At 41.5% G+C, this 23,836-nt stretch overlaps 1 protein-coding gene across 2 annotated transcripts in view; it reads left to right on the plus strand.

Annotated features, from left to right (window-relative positions):
- The window catches only part of LOC147623329 (azadirone synthase LFS-like), a 46,439-nt gene extending 38,181 nt beyond the window's left edge, over window positions 1–8,258 (plus strand). For both annotated transcript variants that reach the window (XM_086821470.1, XM_086821469.1), the window contains 2 exons: window positions 7,765–7,844; window positions 7,998–8,258. In XM_086821470.1, the coding sequence (XP_086677596.1) occupies window positions 7,765–7,844; window positions 7,998–8,091 (174 nt within the window). In that variant the 3' untranslated portion in view covers window positions 8,092–8,258. The remainder of the gene's footprint in view (window positions 1–7,764; window positions 7,845–7,997) is intronic.
- The last annotated feature ends 15,578 nt before the right edge of the window (window positions 8,259–23,836 follow it).

The following is a 23,836-nucleotide window of genomic DNA, read 5'->3' on the forward strand; positions in this document are numbered from 1 at the left end:
TTTTTCAAATCCCTTCTCCCAGGTGCCCCATTATCCTCGTAGGTGGAGGACGCGTGAGAGAGGGTTTGGCGGCACATGAGAGAGGTGGTTCTCCCCTCTCTCTGGACCTTCTTATTGACTCCCTTCACAGCAGAGGAGCTGGCAGAGGCCTTGACTACTCTTCCTAGGGACAAATGCCCTGGCACGGGCGAGCTTCCAATTTCTTTCTTTCTTCATCACTGGGATCTCATGGAAGACAGCCTTTGAGTAGTCTTCAATGAGATTATGACTACAGGCACCATGCCAAAGAGACTCTCAGAGGGTCTGATACACTTGATTCCTAAGGAGAGTGGTGACAGACTGGAGATACGACAGTGGAGATCCATCACCCTCCTTGGGACCGCCTACAAAATTTTGGCCAAGGCCATCAGCTAGAGACTTCAACCTTCCCTCCCTGACTTGATCCATGACACTGAGACAATTTTTGTTCAAGATCGGAGCATTCTAGACAACATCTTCACTTTTTGGGAGGTGACAGTTTCGGCCAGGATGCGGGAGCAGGACCTCATTGTGCTCCTCTTGGATTTTGAGAAATCTTATGATAAAGTTGACTAGGGCTTTCTGGAGGGCACGATGTACTGCATAGGGTTCCCAGTAGAGTGGATCCGCGGTGTTTTAGGCCTCTACTCGGCCTCTCATAGTTAGGTTCTCATTCAGGGATCAGCGGGACTGTCCACTGGCACCTTACCTCTTTCTATTTGTCATCGAGGCCATGAGCAGTTTTCTCTCAGCTCAGGAGATTGGCCTCCAGCGATTGCGTCTCCCCATGCGTACTCAAGAGGAGCTGCTGGACTCGGAGTTTGTAGATGACACAACAGCATATCTATCCGGAGATGTGGGGAATCTCCGGAGATTCGCAGAGGCGATTGAGATTTTTTGTCACGCATCAGGAGCGCGGATCAACTGGCACAAGTCATGTGGTTTTTGGGTAGGCTCTACACCCACCCCGACTTGGTGTCCAGTTGAGGCTTTCCAGTGGATCCCTAGGGAGACCCTAGTCCGCTACCTTGGATGCCAGGTGGGCATCGATATCTCCCCGGAGTAGTAGCTAGCCCCTCTTCTTCCGAGCATTCGGAAGAAGCTTTTGGGCTGCCCCCCACACCTCATGTATTGGGTATTGTACCGGATCTTGTATATATTGTAGAGTTTATACAGCTTCACTCTCTCTCTTCTGCGTTTGCTTTTCTCCACACAGCTCTGCATTTTTCAGGCTGGTGGTTCTCTTGTGTTTGCTCATCCTCTTCATGGTGTCTTGCTATGTTATGCTCTCAGCAGTTTGTCTCATATCCGCTGCATATTCTGACATGGTGTCAGAGCCCCCGGTGGCTTGAAGGTTGGAGACATTGGAGAGCTTGCGGGACTGTTTCTTGAAGACCTTGGAGCTTGCAGGAGATTTGAAGAGCTTGTGGGACCTTGAGGGTTTACTGATTTGTGGTGCTGATTGGAGATTGCTTGGGCTGTTCGGGACTTGGAGATCGGGTAGAAGGCGGCCATCACCGTTGGACAGCCACCTTGCATACTATTTGCGGCCTCTTCTTCATTTTTTCCCCACCCACCCTCCCTTCACAAGACCTTGTGAACTCCTGAGATGGCAGACTTGCTTGAGATGAAGTGCGTGAAGATCCCTACTCTCCCCACGTTCCCTCTGGATCGACAGTTGGACGGGACCAACTACGGCATATGGAAGGTAATGATGGAGTCTGTATTGGAGTCTTATGACTTGGCTGATTTCATTATTGTTGGTCTTCCATGGCCGGAGTTGGAGGATGGGGAGTTGTTACCCTCTACTCGGAAAGAACGGGAGGCTCATGCATAGTTGTGGGATCGTGTCAATCCTGTGTGCGTTCTTTCATCTTCCTTAATTGCACACCACAGGTGATTAATCATATCAAACATATGACGCTGGCCAGAGGGATTTGGTAGCATTTGGCTTCTTTGTATAACAGGGTATCACCCATGAAACGGATTTCCTTGGAAGTGCAGGGTGATGGATCCTGCAAAGTCTTCGACGATGCAGGAGCACATCAACAAGTTGCAAGCTCTTCAGTAGGAGGTTCTTCAGGCCGAGAAGGCGATATCTTCAGAGGACATGGCCATCACTTTGCTATCACATCTGACCTCTCAGCACTCAGCTTTCTACTCCTCTTTGATCACCAGTGGCAGGCTCAACACCATCACATGGGAGGAGCTTGTGCCTGTAGTCTTGGACCAGGAAGAGCGTTTTTCGAACCCTCCACAGGGCGAAGGTTCTGAGGCCTTGACTGGCCAGCGGTCGCAAGGCCGCAGTAAGGGCAAAGGGAAGTCTTCACAGGATAAGTCTTCCGAGCAGGAGCCCGATGTGGATCGTGACGCCTTGAAGGCAAAGAGGACCTATAACAATTGTGGCGAGAAAGACCACTATTGGAGAAAATGTCCTAAGCGGAGCACCGAGCAGGGTGCAAATTCCTCGGCAGTAACCGTGAAGACTCCGGCTTTTGTGCACTTGGAGATTATGGACACCAGCGTTTCATCTTCTTCGAGCAGGGAGGCGGTTGGACTCATCGCTAGGGACACTCGGGATTGGATTCTAGACAGTGGTGCTTCCAGGTACATGACTTCTTCCCGAGAGTTATTATAGGATCTTCGGAGGCACGCAGGTCACATCTTGATTGGTGACGAGTCTACTATCCCTATTCACAGTGAGGACAAGTTAGAGATCGTTCTTGATGGCAGATTCCTCCCAGGTTCTTTTTGTCCCATCTCTTGGTTTTCATCTGTTGTCAGTGCATGAGGTTTGCAAGACTAGTGTATGGGTGGAGTTTGAGGAGCATTTTATTGCTCTCCGGGATAAATTGACAGGCATGGTTGTATGGGAAGGCAGAGTGGAGAATGGGATTTACAAACTCTTAGCACTCTCTCTTACAGGTTCTCAGTTTGGTGATGTGTGGCAGTTTCGTCATGACCACTTGAATGTGGATACATTGTAGCAGGCTTTCCGAGACCAGATGGTGGATGGCTTGCTAGATGTTGGCAGTAGTAGGTAGGAACATTCCAGTTCTTGCATTTGTCAATCAGAGGAGCCTTTATAGGTGAACTATGCTCTGATGTCTCGTAGCAGTTGGGACAAAGAGCCTCCTGCAGTTGAGGAAGCTCTTTCCCAGGGGACTTGTAGGAAAGCCATGCAAGTGGCAAATGGTGACTTGCAGGAGGAGGTGGATGTTGAGCAGTCTCCAGGCTTTGAGGTTCTGGGTTCAAAGGGGGTGGTTTACAAGTTCCGGAAGGCCTTGTATAGTCTTCAGCAAGTTCCTAGGACTTGGCATACCAAAGTTACAGTTGATGATCCTTGTGAACAGGTTGATGCCTCTTTGTTTTAGAAGTGGTTTGGTTCATTGATTTGGTTGTTGAACACTAGATTAGACTTCCCGGTGGGATTGTTGAGCTCATTTTTGCAGACACCTTTGAAGACTCATTGGGATGCAGGATTGCGGATCTTGCGGTTTCTGCAACGTACGAAGGATCTTGGACTCTGCTATGATACTAGAGGGGGAACGACGGATGGAGTCGGACTCCACGTTTGAAGTGACTCAGATTGGGGAGGGGATCCAGACACAAGGAGATCTACATCAGGCTACGGATTTATCCTCAGCTCAGGAGCTGTTTCATGGAGCAGCAAGAGGTAGCCAACTATTGCCTTGTTGTCTACAGCGATAGAGTACCGGGCTGCTTACGAGGTGGTGCGGTTGCAGAGGTTACTTGGTGAGATTGGGTTTCCACTGGCAGAACCCACGGTCATCCAGAGTCACTTCGTTCGTGAGAAGATTTTTGCTGATGACATCTTGCTAGAGTTTTGTTTGATGGAGGACAATGCGGCGGACCTCTTCACGAAGTCTCTACCTCAGGCTATGCTCCGTCAGCACTCCAGCTCACTGGGGTTGGTTCCACATCCAGGAGTTGAGAGGGGGTGTTAGGAGTCATTTCTTGTTTGTACATTACACACTAGGGCCTCTGTTGTGGGTGTTCCCGCCCATTAGGTGTTTCCCTATTTTCCCCTGTTTTTTCCATGTATTTTGTCACTGTTTTTTGTGGTCGTGGGGCAGGAGTATGCTGGCCGCCTATTTTCTGGTCTGGCTGACTGTGAGGATCTGGCCGACTTGGATTTTCTTTGGCCGACTCCTGTTTTTTGGTTGTGAGCAATTGGGACTGCTGTCGTCTTGTTTTGGGCTGGCCGACCAGCAGCCTTGGACCATATATACAGAGGGGCTGTCCCGCACACCTCATGTATTGGGTATTGTACCGGATCTTGTATATAGTGCAGAGTTCATACAGCTTCACTCTCCGGATCCAATCCATGAATGAATTGCTCCATCTTGGCCTGCGCAGATAACCCTAACTGTTGTGCTAAAGTAATAACGTTTTCTGAAAACTGAAGCACTGGAGACCCGTTCTGTCTGAGTCCATAGAACTCATCCGCCAGACCGGTTATATACTGGGGCGAGAGAAATCTGGTCTTCAAGTCATGAACAAACGTAGCCCAGCTAAAAGCTGTGACACGTGTGGTCTGGTTTGTATGAAGATGCTGCCACCAAGTGACTGCCTCACCTGTAAGGTGGGGAGCCGCTACGTGGACTCTATCCTGAGGATCTGTGAGCCTAGCTAATGGAAAATGAGCAGTAAATTGATGAATAAATTGATTAACTGCTAAATGATCACACTTACTATCATACTCACGAAAATTTGGTTGACTTTGAATGACGGTAGTTGATGCTGCGGATTGTTGGTTGGTGGCACGTGAGGCTAGGGAAGCTGAAGAGAGGTGCTGGTATCTAAGATGCATGGCCTCCTTTTCCCTTTGGTGGTCGAGTAACATACGTTCTCGATCGAGCTCTCGTTGGTGCTTCTGAGCGGCGAGTTCAGCCTGACGCCGGTCTTCTTCGATCCTGCATTGGGCTTCCTCATAGTTCCGTCTATCTGCTTTTTCTGGTTGTTTTCTTGCTTTTTCTTTTGCTTTTTCTTCTCTCCATCTAGCCTTGTCTTCTCTTCTTTGTTGTTCGATCTTAAAGAAGAGGGAGATGTAGTTGGGGGCTGCTGGAGGCGGATGAGGACGTATTGCTGTTGCCTCCAATAGTTGGAGACTCTCCATGAGAAGCTGGTTCTGAGCTCTAAGTAGAGCTATGGTGTTTGCTGTAGTCGGAAGAGCAAGGTCTCCTTCGGGGGAGACTTTTTCCGACTGATAGGTACTCTCCTTTGTAGACATGATGTTGAAGTCAGTGGTCATGCCGGAACGCAATCTGATCATCCAAGGATGCCCTCACGCTAGGATACGGTGTGTGTGGACAAGCTGAATCTGATACCAATGGAACATGCAGCAGAAGTATTCGTAATTGAGGATCCTGTCACACAAATGCTCACATTGTCTTCTGTATCCTGAGTTTCTTGAGTTTAGCAATCCACTTTAAGACTTCAAACTTTAAAAGAGTTGAGAGAGAGAGAGAGATGGAAACTCTACACTATATGGGGTCCCGAATTACGCACTGAAGGGCCCCCTATCTCGTTACCGGAATAGTATTTGCTTTATTATCTTTGAAGAGACTGACGGTGGACTGACGATAAGCCAAACGCAAGATCTTGGAAGACCAAGAGTCGGGCTGAACTGTACACGGCTGTAGAAGCACCAATGATGTCCAATCTCGAGCCTATGCACTCTTCCCAATGGAATGAGGAAGGGTTGCAAATCTGCGGTTGAGATAGGGGCTGTTTGGGACTGTTCTAGGCTATGTATGAATGCTGTAAATGAATATGAATGCTGAGTTTTACCTTCACCAAGTGGCTGTAGCAAAACAATGAAGATATGAATTTTGAAAACTGTATGAAGGGGACTGAAGGCTGAATGCTGTAGATGCTTCGTTTTATTGCATAGAGGCTGAATTGCTGAAGCGTTATGGTCCTAGATGCTGATGAGGAAAACGTTGAGGTATGAGGTGCTGAATTCTGCAATCGCTTTATGCTCCTTGTGTTGAAGGCTCTAGGCGATGAGGTCTTCAAGGCTGAATATGTTATGAATGAATAAATGGATGATATGTTGGGCTATTTATATGGGCATGGGGTGCTGGTCGGCTGGCTACAGGGCTGGCCGACTGCACTTGTCCAATAAAAATATATAAATGATGTAAAAAATGCCCAGTAAATGCTGTAAAATATGGGAATAATACTGGATAAATTCTAATGGCTACTAGATGATATCTGAAGGCTTGTGCAATGGTCTAGATGGCCTACATGCATATGGAATGAATGCTATGCATAAATGCACACATGTCCTGATGCAAACTCTAAGGCTTCTACTAACTCTACATGCATGAATGCATCTCTTCAAGTGGGTTAAGGGACTTGGACTAATTGACTGATTGTCTAAGGCTGAGAATGACCTATGTAGCTCGTGCCTGACTTATCCTGGACTGAGGATTACAATGGGGTCACGGCGTACGACAATTATCATCCGAAAAGGTACTAATACTGTACAATGTTGCACTGATGATGATGAGCCAGCTTGTCACCATGCACTACAGTGTAGAGTGCATGTGACACACCTTGTCATAGATATCTCCTCCGGCTGGGTTTTTGGGGGGAGCAACGGCTGGGAGATGGGAGCCCAGCCACCGACGTTGCTCACTGGCCTCGGGTGGTGTGCGTGCTATTACCGTGCGACTGTGACAGCCAATGGGTAGAAGCATGTCTACGTCGCACGTGGGAGAGAGTGCACATGACATCCATGGTGTATGTATCTCATATGCCTTAGGAGTCACAAGCTTTGGGTATTTCTCTAGAAGGGACGACCTCAAAAGACTCAGCTGCAGATTAGTTTCAAGATCCTGCAGAGCAACTCTTTGGTGTTTGGAGCTATCTTACTGGGATCCTTCATGGATGCAGGCATGCAGTCCCAACCATCAGCGATCCATTGCACTGAGTTTCTGCACGACAATCAGATTTCTGGAAGCTCCAGCCAATCGGGTTGCAGGAATCAGCCTACGTGACATCAGTTGAAATGGTTGATTAGGTGAAAGGGAGGAACACAAGGAGGACAGACCAATCAGATTGCCGGAAACTCCAGCCAATCAGATTACAGGAATCAGCTGATGTGACACGAGTTGACATGTTTGATTAGGTAAAAGGAAGGAACACAAGCAGGATGAGAGGGAATGGGCCGCTGTGTCTGGAAATGGAAGTGGCTTGGCTGCTGCAAAAGACCTCATAGTGTTATGCCAGGCTGTAGTCTGATAGGAAGTATGGTGTCCGTGTTTGGATGCGAAGGTTGCTGGTGTAGATTCCAGGTGTGCGAGGAGCCTCTCATAGAAGTGGAGGCGAAGGGGGGGGGGTGCGGGGGAATTTTCTGCCTGTGGCCTGAGTGGGCTATGAAGAAACCTGATCTACTGGGGTGTCATTTTCACAAGGTGGTTCAGGTGAGGAAGTGACAGTGCAAAAATAGAAATTAGACTCTCAGACAACTGAAAATTTGTTCGATTTAGTGAATGAATACTGTGTAATAAAGAACAATGAACTACTCACAGTGAAGACTAGATTAATTTGGTTGTGCTGAGTTAAAACAATCTCATCTGAGTACTGTTATCTCTGATCTTTACTTCCAGATTTAGTATTCTGCCAAGTTGCATCTGAATTTAGTAATTCCACAAGAGCTGAATTTATTAGTTCCGCAAGAGCAAATTATGGATTGTGTGATTTTGCATTCAATAGATTGCATTCTTCATGGATCCAAACTACGAGTGTGTAGTGGAATGCTTGGAAACTTGTACATCCAAAAATAACCCTGCCAAGTAAGTCTCTCCTATCACTTAAAACTCAAAAGATGCAATGTTAAATTCAAGTGTGCACGTGCATGCCTAGGCATGTGCACGCCTGGCTGTGCGTGCATGTGTTTGCTAGGTGTCCTGTATAGAATTGGTCAAAACTGTTTTTGTGTTGGGCAGGTTTCCGCTTGTACTCAGCGGTGAATATCTTCTCAACCGGTATGGTGAAACCCATGCAGAGAAACCAGCTTCTTTAGTTTCGCTAGAAGCGTGATTCGCTACACACATCTAAAGCTTGAGATTTCTACAAATGTTATGTTTAAAATTACAGAAGAAACGCCAGCATATGCAATGTAAATTGTTATAGCTTCCATTTTTTTCACTTTTTTAACATATACTTGTATAGTATGTAAGTCATAATGGATCAATTATTCATGCCAAGTCTGCTCAATCTTTAGGATCCATTCAATAGTTAAAACAAGGATGCCATGGAGGAGGGAAGGATTGTATCCTTTTAGGCAATGTGGTTTATGGTTCGATTTCAAAGTTTTAAGATGTAGTTCCTGAGGATGAGAAAAATATTGATAAAGGAATTGTATGTTATGCCCTTAAGCCAATAGGTCTACTCATACTATGTTTTTGATTTGATCATCTTTAGAAGCCTTGCACAGGGGAATTGTAACACACTGGTGAAATTCCTAGTGAGTGGAGGCGGAATAAAAAAATGAGGTGAAGAAACCACAAGAATACCCAGGGGCTACTCCACATTAAAGGGATTTCATAGGCTCTCAGAATGATCTTTACAGTGAATGCCTTGACCCTTTTGGAAGGAAGATCATAAGAAACATCTGCATTTGTGAGCTAGCAAAAGAGCTCTCAAGTGGAGCAGCAAAGTACATCCCTTGAGTGAGAATTAATAATGAAGAAAAAAAGGGGGGGGGGTGCTCATTGGGGACTGTAATTCCAAGTCGGGTGCTTGGGTCCCATGGTGATTGTAGTGACATATATATATATATATATATATATATATATATTCATGGAAGGCCCTTTCAGGGGATGCAATGCAAGCATTGCACCACTCACCCACACCATGGATGTCAAGGTTTGAAATCGGGTCCATTCATTTGGGTAGGTTGGAATGGCCCGGGCTAGACCACTCGGGCTAGAGCCCATTGACGACACATCTAATTTTGGAAATGAAACTCCTATTCTCTAGTTCATCGTCCAAAACAGATAAGCATGGAATAGTGAAAATCATGGGCATGAGGAGTTGGGGATTTTGAAATAGGATAGAGCAATCCTTTGAAGGCATGCAAAATTTATCACACTTTGAAGTGAGGGACATGTTTGGTTCATCTATATAAATATAATACAACTATACAAATCATTTCCTTAAATACTAAAAACCGTATATTGTCAAAATTATTTAATGGTAATTATGTAGCATCCAATACAAAAACCACCTTGAAATTGTAAAACTATTACACAGTAACTTGTTAGGAATGTCATAAAGAAGGTCAACATTCTACTTCAATTTAAGCAATACAAAATGGGCCAAAACCCATTTAAACTTGATGGATGAAGGTTGTTGCCATGATTGTATCAGTAGGTTTATAACACTATATAAGGGTGTTAACATTTGAAGGTTGCATTGGGCATTGTGTATAGGGGTGTTGAAATTTGAAGATTGTTGTGGGCTTCAGAAAGCCCATTTTGAGTTGCAAAGAGAGCCCACCTTGAAAAAATTGGGTTTCAGCACATTTTGTTTTCTAATGGGTTTCATTTGATGGCCAGAGTACTACGTAGGCCTTTGATTTTGAAGTCCAAGGTATCGTGTCGTCTCTCAGGACTAACACATGGTCTTAAATACACATGGTAGATGGAATCTACACTCAAGTGATATTACGAGTGAAGTAAACTAGGGTTATCGATGCGACTGTGAGGAGTAAACTAGAGACACTAAACTAGGAAAAAAGGTAAACCATGGGGGATTGAGGGATGTCCAAAACAAAATTGTGGCTCAAAGTTTTTTCTTTGTCCAAAGTTTGAGCCTTAGACTTGGAGTTTAGAGAAACAAGCAGGTTCCAATCACTGTAATATCCCCCAAGATCGTCATCCATCTTTTTTTCTCAAGTTATAAATGTTAAAAATCCTACTTTACACCCTAGTTTAAGGTTTTTCCTAGTTTACTTTTTTCATTAGTTTATTGTCCCTATTTACTTGATTTGCCTAGTTTAATCTCAAATCCACAATGATCGTCGACTCCCCTAGTTTACTTCTCATCGAAAATGCTAGTATACCCTTTCCTCAATGAATGGAATTGGCGAAATATGAGGGGATTACTTGTGAGTGTAGATCCCATATGCCATGTGCATTAAGACCTCATCTTAGTCCTTCTTGAGGGGTGTCCTCCATTGTGGCACATGAGAGAGTTGGCATGACAACCCAAAGAAGGGTAGTGGGTAGCTAGGTTTGGAGCTATGATATCTTACCAAATAAGGATGGTTCATTGTGCTTGGTGCTATTAATGCCTTTAATTTATGTGCATTGAGATGCACTACCACTTCACAAAAAAACTCTCTTCAACTTTGAGTAAGAGAAAACATAGTGAATGCTTAGTGCTACCAAGGCATGCTAAAAAGAGAGTAGAGAGTCTTGGAAAAAGAGAGAGTAGAGAGTAAAATAAATGGAAGAGTGTCTCATGGCTCTATTATTATTGGTAGAGCGGGTATGATTCCCAAGTGGGTGTGGAGTGGTTGCTGTGTTGCCTCCATATACATAAGATAGTCCCATTGGCACTTCTCAAGGCTCGTTGGCGGATGCTATATTGGTTGCCTCCACTTACCTAGCTTTCCCCACACCCTAGTTTTACAAGAATAAAGGGGACAACTAGATCATAGGTAACCTAGGCACCATAAACTCTTATTGTGCCAAAATATGCATGGTTGAAAAATGCAATGAAGGGGTTTTTAAAATCAATTTTGAAAAAAAACCTATAAGTCCATAAAGAAAAAGGGGTCATTTTATTCATAAGAAATTCACAACTAAGGGGTTTTTTAAATACCCCTTGAATGCATTTGCCTTGTGTTTTGGTTGGAGGTAGTTATATGTGCCACTCTTGGGGGGTGCACTACTAATAAATCCTATTTCCTTTAACCATGCAAATGGTGGCCTTTAACAATGTAATTTGCCATGTGCAATCTCCATGCAATGTGCCATCTCCATGAGAGATTTGTTCTTCCTCTCAGCCACACCATGTTGTTGAGATGTGTAAGACACCTTGCATGATGTTTATGCCTCTTTCAGCCATATATCTACATAAAGATCCTTTAACATATACTCCCTCCTCAAGGGTGCCAACTTCACATGATACATTTTCAACCATAGAAACAAAGTGTATGTGAGAACCTTTTACTTCGGATACCCCTAAGCAGGATTATGACATCTATATCCCTTTTTCTCCTAAACACACATTTTTCTACTTTTGGATCCAGCTTAGTACGCAACTCATCTAGCACATGCACATATGCAATACATTCAAAAACTTTCAACTGAGACAAATCACGTTTCTTGCCAGTAAACTTCTCCTCTGGCATTACATCATGTATGGTTGTAGTAGGAGTCATGTTCATGATATAAACTACTATAGACACAGCCTCAGCCCAATAGCTATGTGGTATATTCTTCTCTGCCATCAATGCTCGTGCTATCTCTGCAATGTGCCTATTTTTTCGCTCAACAACTCTATTTTGCTGCGGAGTGTATCTACATGTAAATTGTCTCTGAATGCCATTCTTTCGCAAGAATTCAGAGAACTCATTGGAGAAGTATTCTCCCCCTCTATCTGACCTTAGGCACTTCACATGCTTTCCTGTATGTTTTTCAGCGTGAACACTTCACTCTTCTCCTTCATGAAGTACACCCACACTTTCCTCGTGTGGTCATCAATGAATGTTACATAGTACCTGCAGCCACCCATAGACATAGTCTTTGCAGGACCCTATACATTTGAATGCACAACATCTAGTACATTCTTGCTCACATTTCGAAGAGAGAACACAAGGTGAGAGGCTGAAAAATCTTCTTCTTCTTTACACAACAAAAGAGGTCTACAAAGAAGATAAACTGACTAACACAGATAATAGAGTATATACAAGTGGTCCATAATGTGAACACGCTAAGAGGAGTGGGTAGGTGTGGACTAGTCGGTGTAGTCCAACTGTAGAATCTCTAGCAAAGATATGTCGGTGCCAGCTACCAAACCCGCCAGTGATATAAATGTCAAACGATCATACACATAGTGATGTATGTAGTCATATAAGGACAGCATCAATCGAGGAATATCCCTACTTTGTAACTTTTATTAATGACTACTCCAAAAATCACAGCTTACACCACACATAGCAATGTATGTGGTCGTATGAGAGGACACCATCAATTGAGGAATATCTCTACTTTGTGACTTTTATTAATGACTACTCCATGCACACCAGACGTGAATTGAGGGTAATTAGGGATGTTGTATTTGATGAGATGAGTAGTTGGTATGCTGTTGAAAAAGATGCTGTTGGGCTGATGTAAGTGGAAATGTGGTTGTAAATAATGCAAGTCAGCAATCATAGTCATTGAGTGGACCAGGAGAGTCCTCATCTAGTAGTTCTGTTATAGAACATGGAGTGGTAGGCTACGTCATAATACCAGTCCTGAAAATGTAGTTGGTACATCACATAAAGGCAAAAGAAAGTAGTTGTTGGTATGCTTGATATTTTAGCAAGGCATTCTCTTGTTGATGGTGGGGAGAGTCTAGTGGCTCGGAGATGAGCCTTGATGAGGAGCTTGGGATTCCAGGAAGCCACGAATTCAAAGTTACAAAGATCTGGAAGAGTCAAAAACCCTGTGCAGAGGTTGACTTATGATGGTTATGTGGCACATCACTATGTTTATATGGCAAAAGTTGTGCAAGTTGTAGAACCCACATGTTTTGATGAGGCTATTGGAAATGTGTGTTGGGAGAAAGCTATGGATGAGGAGATGGATTCATTGTATAGAAATGAGACTTGGGATTTGGTGCCATTGCTTGACGACAAGAAAGCTATTGGTTGTATAAGGTGAAACATAACAGTGATGGCAACATAAGAAGGTACAAGGCTAGATTTGTAGCCAAAGGACATGCGCAAACATATGGGATTGATTCTGAGGAGACATTTGCCCCGGTTGCAAAGATGGTAACTATGAGAATTGTGATTGCAGTGGCTACAGCTAAAGGCTGGTTTTTACATCAGATGGATGTAAAAAAAGTGTTCTTGCATGGCGACTTGCAAGAAGAAGTGTATATGGATTAGCCACCTGGTTTTGAGGATACAGGTCACTCAGAGTATGTATGCAAGCTTTGTAAGGCCTTGTATGGGTTGAAAGCAAGCTCTAGAAGCATAGCATGAAAAGGTTGTTGAGAATCTTGTCACTATTGGTTTTCATATGGCATATGCAGATCACTCTTTATATGTGCACAAGAGTGATAAGGGTATTGTGATCATCACCATATATGAAGATGATCTTATTGTTGGGGGTGATAACTTGGATGAGATTGAGCATGTGAAAAGTCTTCTCAAAATGAAGTTTGAGATGAAGGATTTGGGAGATCTGCGCTACTTTTTTGTGAATTGAGGTCATTCACACACCTGAGGGTATTTGGCTGTCACAAAGACAGTATGTATTGTACATGTTAAAGTATGGGATGACTGATTGTAAGTCAATCTTGGTGCCATTAGATCAAAATGGCAAGCTTAGTGCGGATGCAGGTTATGTGTTGTGGAGGATCCCACTATGTACATAAAGATTGTGGGGAGTTTGATCTATGTCACGATCAGCATGCCAGATTTGAGCTACACTATTGGCTTAGAGAGCCAGTTTATGCAGGTTCCATGCAAACCACATCTTGATAGTGTGCGGACACACACTTTGGTATTTGAGGGCCATTGTTGATTATGCATTGTTTTATGCAGCAAGTATACCATTAGAGCTATATGGACACACATATGCAGATTGGGCAGGTAGCATCTCAGACACATGAGATCTACCAGTGGATTTATGTTTTCATTGGGGAGTGCTATTGTGACATGGAGCAGCAAGAAGCAGCCCATAGTTGCCTTGTCGAGTACAGAGGCAGAGTACATAGGAGCTACGGTGGCATCATGTGAGGTAACTTGGTTATGCAAGCTACATGTGCTGATTTGGGGTTGCATGTAGAGAGAAAGGTTGTCATATATTATGACAATCTTAGTAGTACACAGTTGGCCAGGAACCCAATTTTTCATGTGCGGATGAAACACATTGAGTTACATTACCACTTCATCAGGGAGACTGTCTTGGCAGGCAACATAGAATTGGCCTATGTCAGTAAAAGAGGATGAGGTCGTCCGCTGATATCTTCACGAAGGCTTTGGGAGTTGAGAAGCTCCGCAGATTTCGAGATATGCTTGGAGTTCATGAGCTAGAGTTGAGATTGAGGGGGAGTGTTGAGATGTCAAGCTCAACATGGGCTTACATTCATGAGGTGCCTGCATGACCGTTCGACATTTACATCACTAGTGGGTTTGGTAGCTGGCACCGAACTTATCTTCGCTAGAGATGGTATAGCTAGACTACATAGACTAGTCCACACCTACCCACTCCTCTTAGCGTGTTCAAATTATGGACTGCTTGTATATAGTCTATTATGTGAGTCACTTTATCTTTGTAGACCTCTTTTGTTGTGTCAAGAAGAAAAAGATTTTTCAGCCTCTCACCTTGTGTGTTCTCTTCTAGGGTTTGTGTGAGTGTGTGTGTGCTTTTTGCAAGAGCTCAAGCGCTCTTCCCCCCCTACATCTTTACAAATCTAACACCATCATTTGCTTGTGACATGCCCGCGTCACTCATAGCACGTGTAGAACAAGCATTATGTGCCAATATCTTGTAGATGCATTACTTATAAAGCCCATGGCTTAGAGTATCGGATACCACAATGTCGTCTCCACCATCACTTTGATCATGAGAACTATACACCTACTAGGCCCGCGCTAGCAATGGTAGAGATTTTCTAATGCTTTGCATAAATTAGACTTCTACGAGAGTGATTGTCCCACCATTCGTAGTAGTGAGAACAACCTTACCAACTTCCTTTACTAGATAGAAGTTGTTTGCACACGTGACTGTGCCTCCTTGGAGCAGAGTCAAGGCATGAAAACAAATCACATTGAGAAGTAATGTGCTTGGTAGCACCATTATTAAAATACTAGAGATGTTGATCTATCATTGACATGCATACATCATGGATAGGTCATAACTATAGTGCACAATGAATGCCTAATCATTCTATGCATAGTTTGTTCACTCCTTCTTTTCAATACTTGGCACTGATGCATTAGCTAGCCATGCCTGACTCTTTCTTCTTCTCCTTATCTAGCCTTTTACCTTGTTCTAGCAGGATAGGACGTGCCTCAATGCGAGTAACAACTTTCTAAAGCCCTTTTGCAACTAATAGATGATACATCTGTTGAAATAGCAATGTGTGAGGGTACAACTTGTAGAGCAAGGGGGAGAGCATGCACATTAAAGAGGGAAGAAGAAAGACTAAGGGTCCTAGATCAAAGGTTGATTTGTATGGTAAAGGAGAAACGCTGTGTCGTATGATCTAAAGCAGCCGATCCTTATATCGATGGAACATGTAAGATTCCTCCTCAGCTTGAATAATGAATAAGCTTTTACCTCAATCCCGTGTAATCATTTCCTATTTTTGAATACAAGAAAATATTATTTTTCCTTGTTTTTGTCTAGAGAGAGGTAATTCAATATTGAGATATTTTTGGATATAAAAATTCTCCTAATATCAAAAATATATTTCCCTGAAACAGAAGTTCAAAATAAATTCTCCAAGGTGCATTAGGAATCAATTAAAAATGATATAAGTGACCTTAGCTAAGGGTCAAGATTTTCAGAAATTTCTGGATTATGGTGTCCAATTAAGGTTCCTATGGACCAATAGGATTAATCCAAGTGTTGGAATGAGATAAATCCAATGAATAAAAGAAAATACCAAAAAATGAGTAAATGCTCACATAAGATGAAGAGTTGACTGAGTACAAGGTTTATTAGTTAAAAATTGAGAGATATTAATAAAAAATGAGATATTTTGGAGGAATGATAAATTTTTGACACCTTGGTAAGGAAGGAGAGACCTTTGAGGTAGGCGCCTCCTTCACATGTGTGGGAGGGTTTTTAATTTAAAAAAAATTGAGATATTTTTATCTCTCCACTCTCCTGGATCAAACTAGATCAAAATGGGAGCTAAACTAGTCCAAATTCAGCCAATGGAAAATTCTAGAACCTAGTTGGACTCAGTTAGTGGCCTCCCTCACCTATAAATAGATCCTCATTCTTTTGTATTCTCATCTGTGAGAGCTATACCATGCCATTATTACATTAAAATAATCATATTTTCTATTATCCCTTAAAAATCCTCTATTTTTGGAGAGATTGGAGCTTCTCTCTCTCTTCAGCAACTCTTGGAGCTTTCTTCTCAACTCACTAAACCAATTGATTGGTTGAGGGCTTCACTTCTAGATAAAGAAGCAAGCCAAACCTAGAGGTAAGAAGGAATTTCATGGTTTCTGTTAATATTCTCAAATGATTTCACTTCTCAACCCCTCTTAAGCTTGAGAAGTTTCTAATTAGTTATTTTTAATGCAAATCAAGCTTTCTCTAAGAACTTTAATGATTAATCACAAAAAAGTTAATCTTTATGCTTATTTTGAATACTTTTTATGTATATCTCTCTCTCCCAAAAGAATAGTCATTCCTACGGCTAATTCTTTAGAAAAATAATGCTTCTCATTGATAAATTCTTAATTCAAAATCAAACTCTAAGCTTGTTAAGCTAGAGGTTAAGAAAATAATATTTTTATGCTTTTATGTTAATAAAATTATGATAATTAGATTTAAGTTTAAGGATAGTTCTTCTATCACAATTGTATTACAAAGTCTTATTCTTTTCTAGAAAAATTAAAAATTATCTATAATAGCAGAGAAGTTATGGAAAAAGTTTTAGAAATTAATACCTATCTTATTTTTATGCATAATGCTAAAAGAGGACTTCCTACCATATTTTAGGATGTAACATCCTATGCTAAAAGAACGATCTTCATCATATTCATGAGAAACTAGTTTTTAGTATTTATGCATAAATAAATAATTAAAGAAAAGAGAAATTTTTGGTAATTTTATTTTTATACAAAAAGAGGGATTCCCATGATAATGGAGATCCATGTAATTAAATGGAAAAAGAGAAATTTTGGTATATTAAAATAATGGATATTTTTATTTAATTTTAAGAGAAATTTTAGATAAATTTATTTTATGCATGAGAATTTTTTAAATGATAAAAGAGGAATTCTCATGACATTTGGAATTCAATCATTCAAATGGTAAAAGTGGAATTCTTGGCATAATTAAAATAATGGATATTTTTATTTAATTTAAAGAGAAATTTTAGATAAATTTATTTTATGCATGAGAAATTGTAAATGATAAAAGAGGAATTTCCATGACATTTGGAATTCAATCATTTAAATGGTAAAAGTGGAATTCTTGGCATATTTGAGAAAATGGATATTTGTATTTAATTAAAAGAAGAATTTTTGTGGTATTTAAGTAGAGAAAGGTTCAAATTAAATGTTGGTGACAAAAAAGGAATTTTCACCATAATTCCACCTAGAGAATTAGGCCAACCCGAGTCAGCCATACTATCTTCTGGCTTTGCATTTTGCCTTACAAAATCCTTCAAGGTCATCATAAAATGCTCAAGAAAGAACATCCATCAAACATGCACAGTGCCACATATGGCAATCCGATCAATTAAATGAACCATAAGATGTAGTTGGCTTGTGAGAATTGATCGTGGGAATGTCTCCTCCACCAAACAAACCACCTCCACTGCCATGACCCTTGCATAGTCAAGTGTACATGGATCAATTTCCTTTGAGCTCACATATCTACAATGCGAAACTATAAACAAATCATTTTGAGGAAAATGCATGTAGAAAATTGGCTATGAGGGTTTGGGGTACAAACCTCACAAGCTCCCCCATCTTATAAATCATCTCTCGCACTTCGTGGGATGCACAATTGGAAATGCTTGCAGGAAGAATAAACTATAAATATTTATACACCATAACTAGATACATCATGATTGAATAAGGAAAATATGTACAACTTCAATGTTTCACTTACTTGAAGCATCTTGTGCCAATCGTGGGGCTTCAAGCCATATAATTGCTCAACACCTCTCTTCTTTGTCTTTGTGAAGGAACCTTTTAAACACCTCATGCACCCCGTTGGAGTACGGAATGTAGTAATGGCATCTTTCACCAACTTCTCCTCCTTCTTTGTCAATATCCAAGGTGCTCGAGGTAGAATTGTCTTCCCATTTGGTCCCTCTCGTGGCCAAGCTCTTTGCATCCTCTCTATGCTTTGTAGATCCTCTCTTACAAGCAAGGAGTCCCGTGTTCCTCTCAAGTGCTCCCAAATATTAGAGGCAATATTCTTGAAGATGTGCATTGGATCAAGAAGATGATTGATTTTGAGGCTCGTCCAATATGGTAGGCATAAGAAGATAGAGTACCTTATCAAATAACAAAAAATATTAAGAGGATTATCTTTTCAAATCAAACCTTGTATTGGAATTCTATGTCAAAGATATATTACCTATTCATGCCGGGGGAAGGAGGACTTTCCACTCCATTCCATAATGCCTTCTAATCTCCCATGCTTAGTGGATGTGGAGGGACTCCCATCCAAGAACAAACAAATTTGGGATGATGAGGAGGGATAAATCGATGATGATTCTCATATATCACTTTCTTCAAGCTCTTTGGCCTAGATGCCACCAATGATGGGCCACAAATAGGACATGCATGGTATCCAGATGGGGAGAGACCTAACATACACATTCAAGCATGTCAAAAAACAATACAATGATAATAAAGAATCATCATGAATAGAAACCCATTTGACTCACCTGCAAACTCGCCATAACCACGAAAGTCGTGCATCATCCACATCAAGATGGCCTTCAAGAGAAAGTCTCGTGAAGATGGAGGCCGACATATGTCATGCACATGGATACCTCTCCAAAGTATCTCAAGCTCATCAATCAAGGGCTCAAGATATATATCCATATTCTTTACCTTATGTTTCCTAGGAATGAGAAGGGATAACATGACATGTCCTTGCCCCATGGATGGAGGAATGTTGTAATTCACACTACCATTGGCCATATACTATATGAGGTGCTCTTGATTCCAAAAGGATTAACAACATCCATACCCAATCCAAGTCTCAAATGTCTAGGCTCTTCCTTTAAGCTTGGCCATATTTCCTCGATGTGCTTCCATGTGGGAGTGTCTGTAAGAATTCTCATCTTTCCATCATTGGATTGATGAGAGGAATGCCATGACATGAGCTCTGCTAGATTTGCACTTGAACATGTGTTGGATGCAAGGAATGATGGGAAAATGTCACAACACCTTACGCGGCACCTGTAGACCTTTAAGGTCCTCTCGATATCTTGGCTCGCCACACAAATACAACACTCTTGAGCCGCCGCATGTATCCCACGGAGGAGAACACAATCATTGATACATGCATGGATGCGAGTATAATCGAAGCCTCCAAGAGATGTCACAAAGCGCCTTGCTTGGTCTCTTGAGGTTGGCAATTTATTCTCCTTTGGAAGCATCTTCGACAAAAGCCTATTGACAAAACAATCAAATATATTAATATAAAAATAATTTCTTCTTATATATCTATAATGGAAGTAGACAATTTATGAAAGTAGAAAACTCACTTGAGAAGTGCATTCAAACTTGCAATGCTCCATCCATAGATTGTTTGCAAGTTGAGCAACTCGAGAGCAGCACATAGAATGGAATACGTGCATCCCTCAAAAAGTGGGGTCGAAGCCGCATTATAAAGGTGATCATTTTCCATGATTTTTTTATTTTCATTACGCTCATTGGCAAATAGAGCATGTACCATATCTTCTAAAACCTCTTTCTCCACCATCTCATGAGAAAAGGGTGGTGGGCTTGTATCTCCATCATTCCAATCCTCCACCACTTCTACGTTTTGTGAAGCCTCTACCATTTCTCTACTACGACGCTTGACCTCTTGATGCTACCTATGAGTTAGCATAGAAGGGTGCGGCACATTATCCTACACACGAGTATTTCAATGTGAGTCTCCATTGAATACTAATTCCTAATTAAATTCTTACAATATAAGCAAAGTATACTTGCCATTGACCCCGTCGGTTTCCATTTTCCATACGTTGAAATGTGATTCATCGTCGTAATGCTATTTTCAACATCACAAAAAAAGAGGTAAGTGCTTTCATATCTTTCCTCTCTTTCCTCTATTATTATTGCACCCTTGGGTGCTGGGGATTTGTTTTGTAGGTTTGCGCATAAGATTTATGCATCCTTATGCATAAGCTTTATGCATGTCTTATATATGCATAAGGCCTCATGCATAAGCTCTCATGCATAGCCTTATGCATAAGGCCTCATGAATAGCCTTATGCATAAAATTTATGCATAAGCCTTAAACATAAGCTTTATGCTTTATACATATGCATAAGCTTTATGCTTTATGCTTAAGGCCTTATGCTTAAGCTTTATGCTTTATGCATAAGCTTTATGCCTTATGCTTTAAGCTTTATGCATAAGCCTTATACATAAGCTTTAATCTTTATGCTTAAGGCCTTATGCTTAAGCTTTATGCTTTATGCATAAGCCTTATGCATAAGCTTTATGCCCTTTTGCTTTAAGCTTTATGCATAAGCCTCATGCTGCTGAGATTTATGCATAAGGCCTCATGCATAGCTTTATGCATAAGACCTCATGCATAGCTTTATGCATAAGGTTTATGCTTTATGCTTAAGGCCTTATGCTTAAGCTTTATGCTTTATGCATAAGCCTTATGCATAATCTTTATGCCTTATGCTTTAAGCTTTATGCATAAGCTTTACTAATCTTTTGCTCACCCTTTTGTTGGTTTTATAGGTCCTCTAATCCTCTCTTTCAAAATCACGAAAAAGAGGTAAGTACTTTCATATCTTTCCTCTCTTTCCTCTATTATTATTGTACCCTTGGGTGGGTGCTAGAGATTTGTTTTGTAGGTTTGCGCATAAGCCTTATGCATAAGGCCTCATGCATAAGCTTTATACTGCATAAGCTCTCATGCATAGCTTTATGCTTAAGGCCTCATGCTTAGCTTTATGCATAAGGCCTCATGCATAGCTTTATGCATAGGCCTCATGCATAAGCTTTATACTGCATAAGCTCTCATGCATAGCTTTATGCTTAAGGCCTCATGCTTAGCTTTATGCATAAGGTCTCATGCATAGCTTTATGCATAAGCCTTATGTTTTAAGCTTTATGCATAAGCCTTATGCATAAGCTTTATGATTTATGCATAAGATTTATGCTCAAGGCCTCATGCATAAGCTTTATGCTTAAGGCCTTATGCATAAGCTTTATGCTTAAGGCATAGTACTTTAAGCTTATGCATAGTACTTTAAACATAATGCCTCATGCATGCTTTATGCATAAGCTTTACTAATCTTTTGCTCACCCTTTTGTTAGTTTTGTAGGTCCTCTAATCCTCTCTTTCAACATCACAAAAAAGAGATAAGTGCTTTCATATCGTTTCTCTCTTTCCTCTATTATTATTACACCCTTGGGTGCTGGGGATTTGTTTTGTAGGTTTGCACATAAGCTTTATGCATAATGCTCATGCATACTTAAGGTCTTATGCATAGTACTTTATGAATAAGGCCTCATGCATAAAACTGTGCATAAGGCCTCATGCTTAAGGCCTTATGCATAGTGCTTTATACATAAGGCCTCATGCATAGAACTATGCATAAGGCCTTATGCATAGTGCTTTATGCATAAGTCTCATGCATAAGCTTTATGCATAAGGCCTCATGCATAGCTTTATGCATAAGGCCTCATGCATAGCTTTATGCATAAGGTCTCATGTATAGTTTTATGCTTAAGGCCTCATGCTTAAGACCTTATACATAGTGCTTTATGCATAAGCCTCATGCATAAGCTTTATGAATAAGGCCTCATGCATAGTTTTATGCATAAGCCTTATGCTTAAGGCCTCATGCATAGCTTTATACATAAGGCCTCATGCATAGCTTTAAGGCCTCATGCGTAGCTTTATCTTTAAGGCCTCATGCGTAGCTTTATGCATAAGGCCTCATGCATAGCTTTATGCTTAAGGCCTCATGCTAAAGGCCTTATGCATAGTGCTTTATGCATAAGGCCTCATGCTTAAGGCCTGATGCATAGTGCTTTATGCATAAGGCCTCATGCTTAAATAAGGCCTAATGCATAATGCTTTATGCAAGGCTTGCATAACGGCTTGCATAAGGCTTGCATAACGCATAGTGCCAGGAATGAGATGATTCCCGGCTTGCATAAAATGGCTTACATGCTTTCTTAATATTTGTTTATTTTTTGTGTTTTGAAGAATGAGATGATTCCCAGGATGAATTTACTTAAAGAGCCGGGAAGCCTTCATTTCATAATATTTTTTTAATATTTTCTTTGTTTGTATAGATGTGGCCTAGGTCCTTGTCCTCTTATCCCACAGATCCACAGGTTGAGGCTCTCATTGAGTCTCAATGTCGGTTTGCTAGGGAGGTAGAGGACATCTTTGGCTATATTCCCACCCTCGAGCAATTGGCAGCCTATGCAGCAGTAGGCACCCCTTTACCAGAAGGTCCACCACCCATAGCCCAACACAATCCCTTGCCAGGCACTTTACCCTTGCTAGGCACTTCACCTGCCTTTACATTCACCCTTCATCCGTAAGCCCCAGTTAGTGCTACAACCTCTCCTACACTTGCACCTTCAGGAGATGTGACACCTCACAGTCATCATGGCTCTCATGAGAGTGGTAGCCATCGTAGGGAGGGTAGTCGTGGAGATAGTGGTAGTCGTACCTCACGCCTCACTAGCACTAAGAGTGGAGGTAGAGGAGATAGAGGATGCCTAGGGCAGTGCTTTGGGGGTGGGGATAGTTCTTCAAAGTCACCACCACATCATGATGATATATCATATTATGATATCACAGATGTGGACGACATAGTTGATGAATCTTGTGGGAAGGAGGTGGTAAACTACTTGCGCTAAGTAGTTTTTGCACACTATAAAGACTGCTTTATACATTTTAAGTAGCAAAGGGAGAGCCTAGTGGATGATTGCATTAAATTTGTCCACAAGAAGCATCCTAATCCTCACAACCATCCAAAGGTTTAACAGTAGATGGGCGCAACACAAAATCAAAGACATACTTAAGAATAGGAGGTCTCTACTAAGGAGACATGCAAAGGAGGTCTCTAGTAAGGAGACATGCAAAGGAGAGAAAGCCCGAATAGATGCTGGTTAAAATGGACACGGCAAGCCATCTACTGCTCATAGGGGCGAGTGAAAGAAAGCCAAGAAGGAGCTCCTAGAAGGAGCAGTGAACTAGCAACAAAGAGAAGCACGACGAATACAAATGGAGCGATATGGATCATCACACTTCGGATCTGGAGGTCATGCATCAGGGGAGGCCGAGTTTGTATGTATAGTGCAACTTCATGTCTTTTCTTTGTATTCTCTCTATTTGAGATATGTTATAATGTTTGTCTTGTGATGTAGCGTGACATTGTGGGTAGAGATCCTACTCCAGCCAGCAGAGAGACTGGAAGATTCTTTACGCATCTATTTATGCATAATTTCAATTTTAAGAAGAATAACTCTTTTGGAATAGAAATAAATTTCTTTATGCATCTTTCTATGCATAAAATCAAAATTAATGAGAATAACTCTTTTGGAATAGAAATAAATTTCTTTATGCATCTTTCTATGCACAAAATCAAAATTGATGAGAATAACTCTTTTGGAATAGAAATAAATTTCTTTATGCAT

Source organism: Cibotium barometz, chromosome 27 (assembly GCF_041138505.1).
Source record: "Cibotium barometz isolate CiBa-2024 chromosome 27, ASM4113850v1, whole genome shotgun sequence".
In the NCBI taxonomy this organism is placed as follows: Eukaryota; Viridiplantae; Streptophyta; class Polypodiopsida; order Cyatheales; family Cibotiaceae; genus Cibotium; species Cibotium barometz.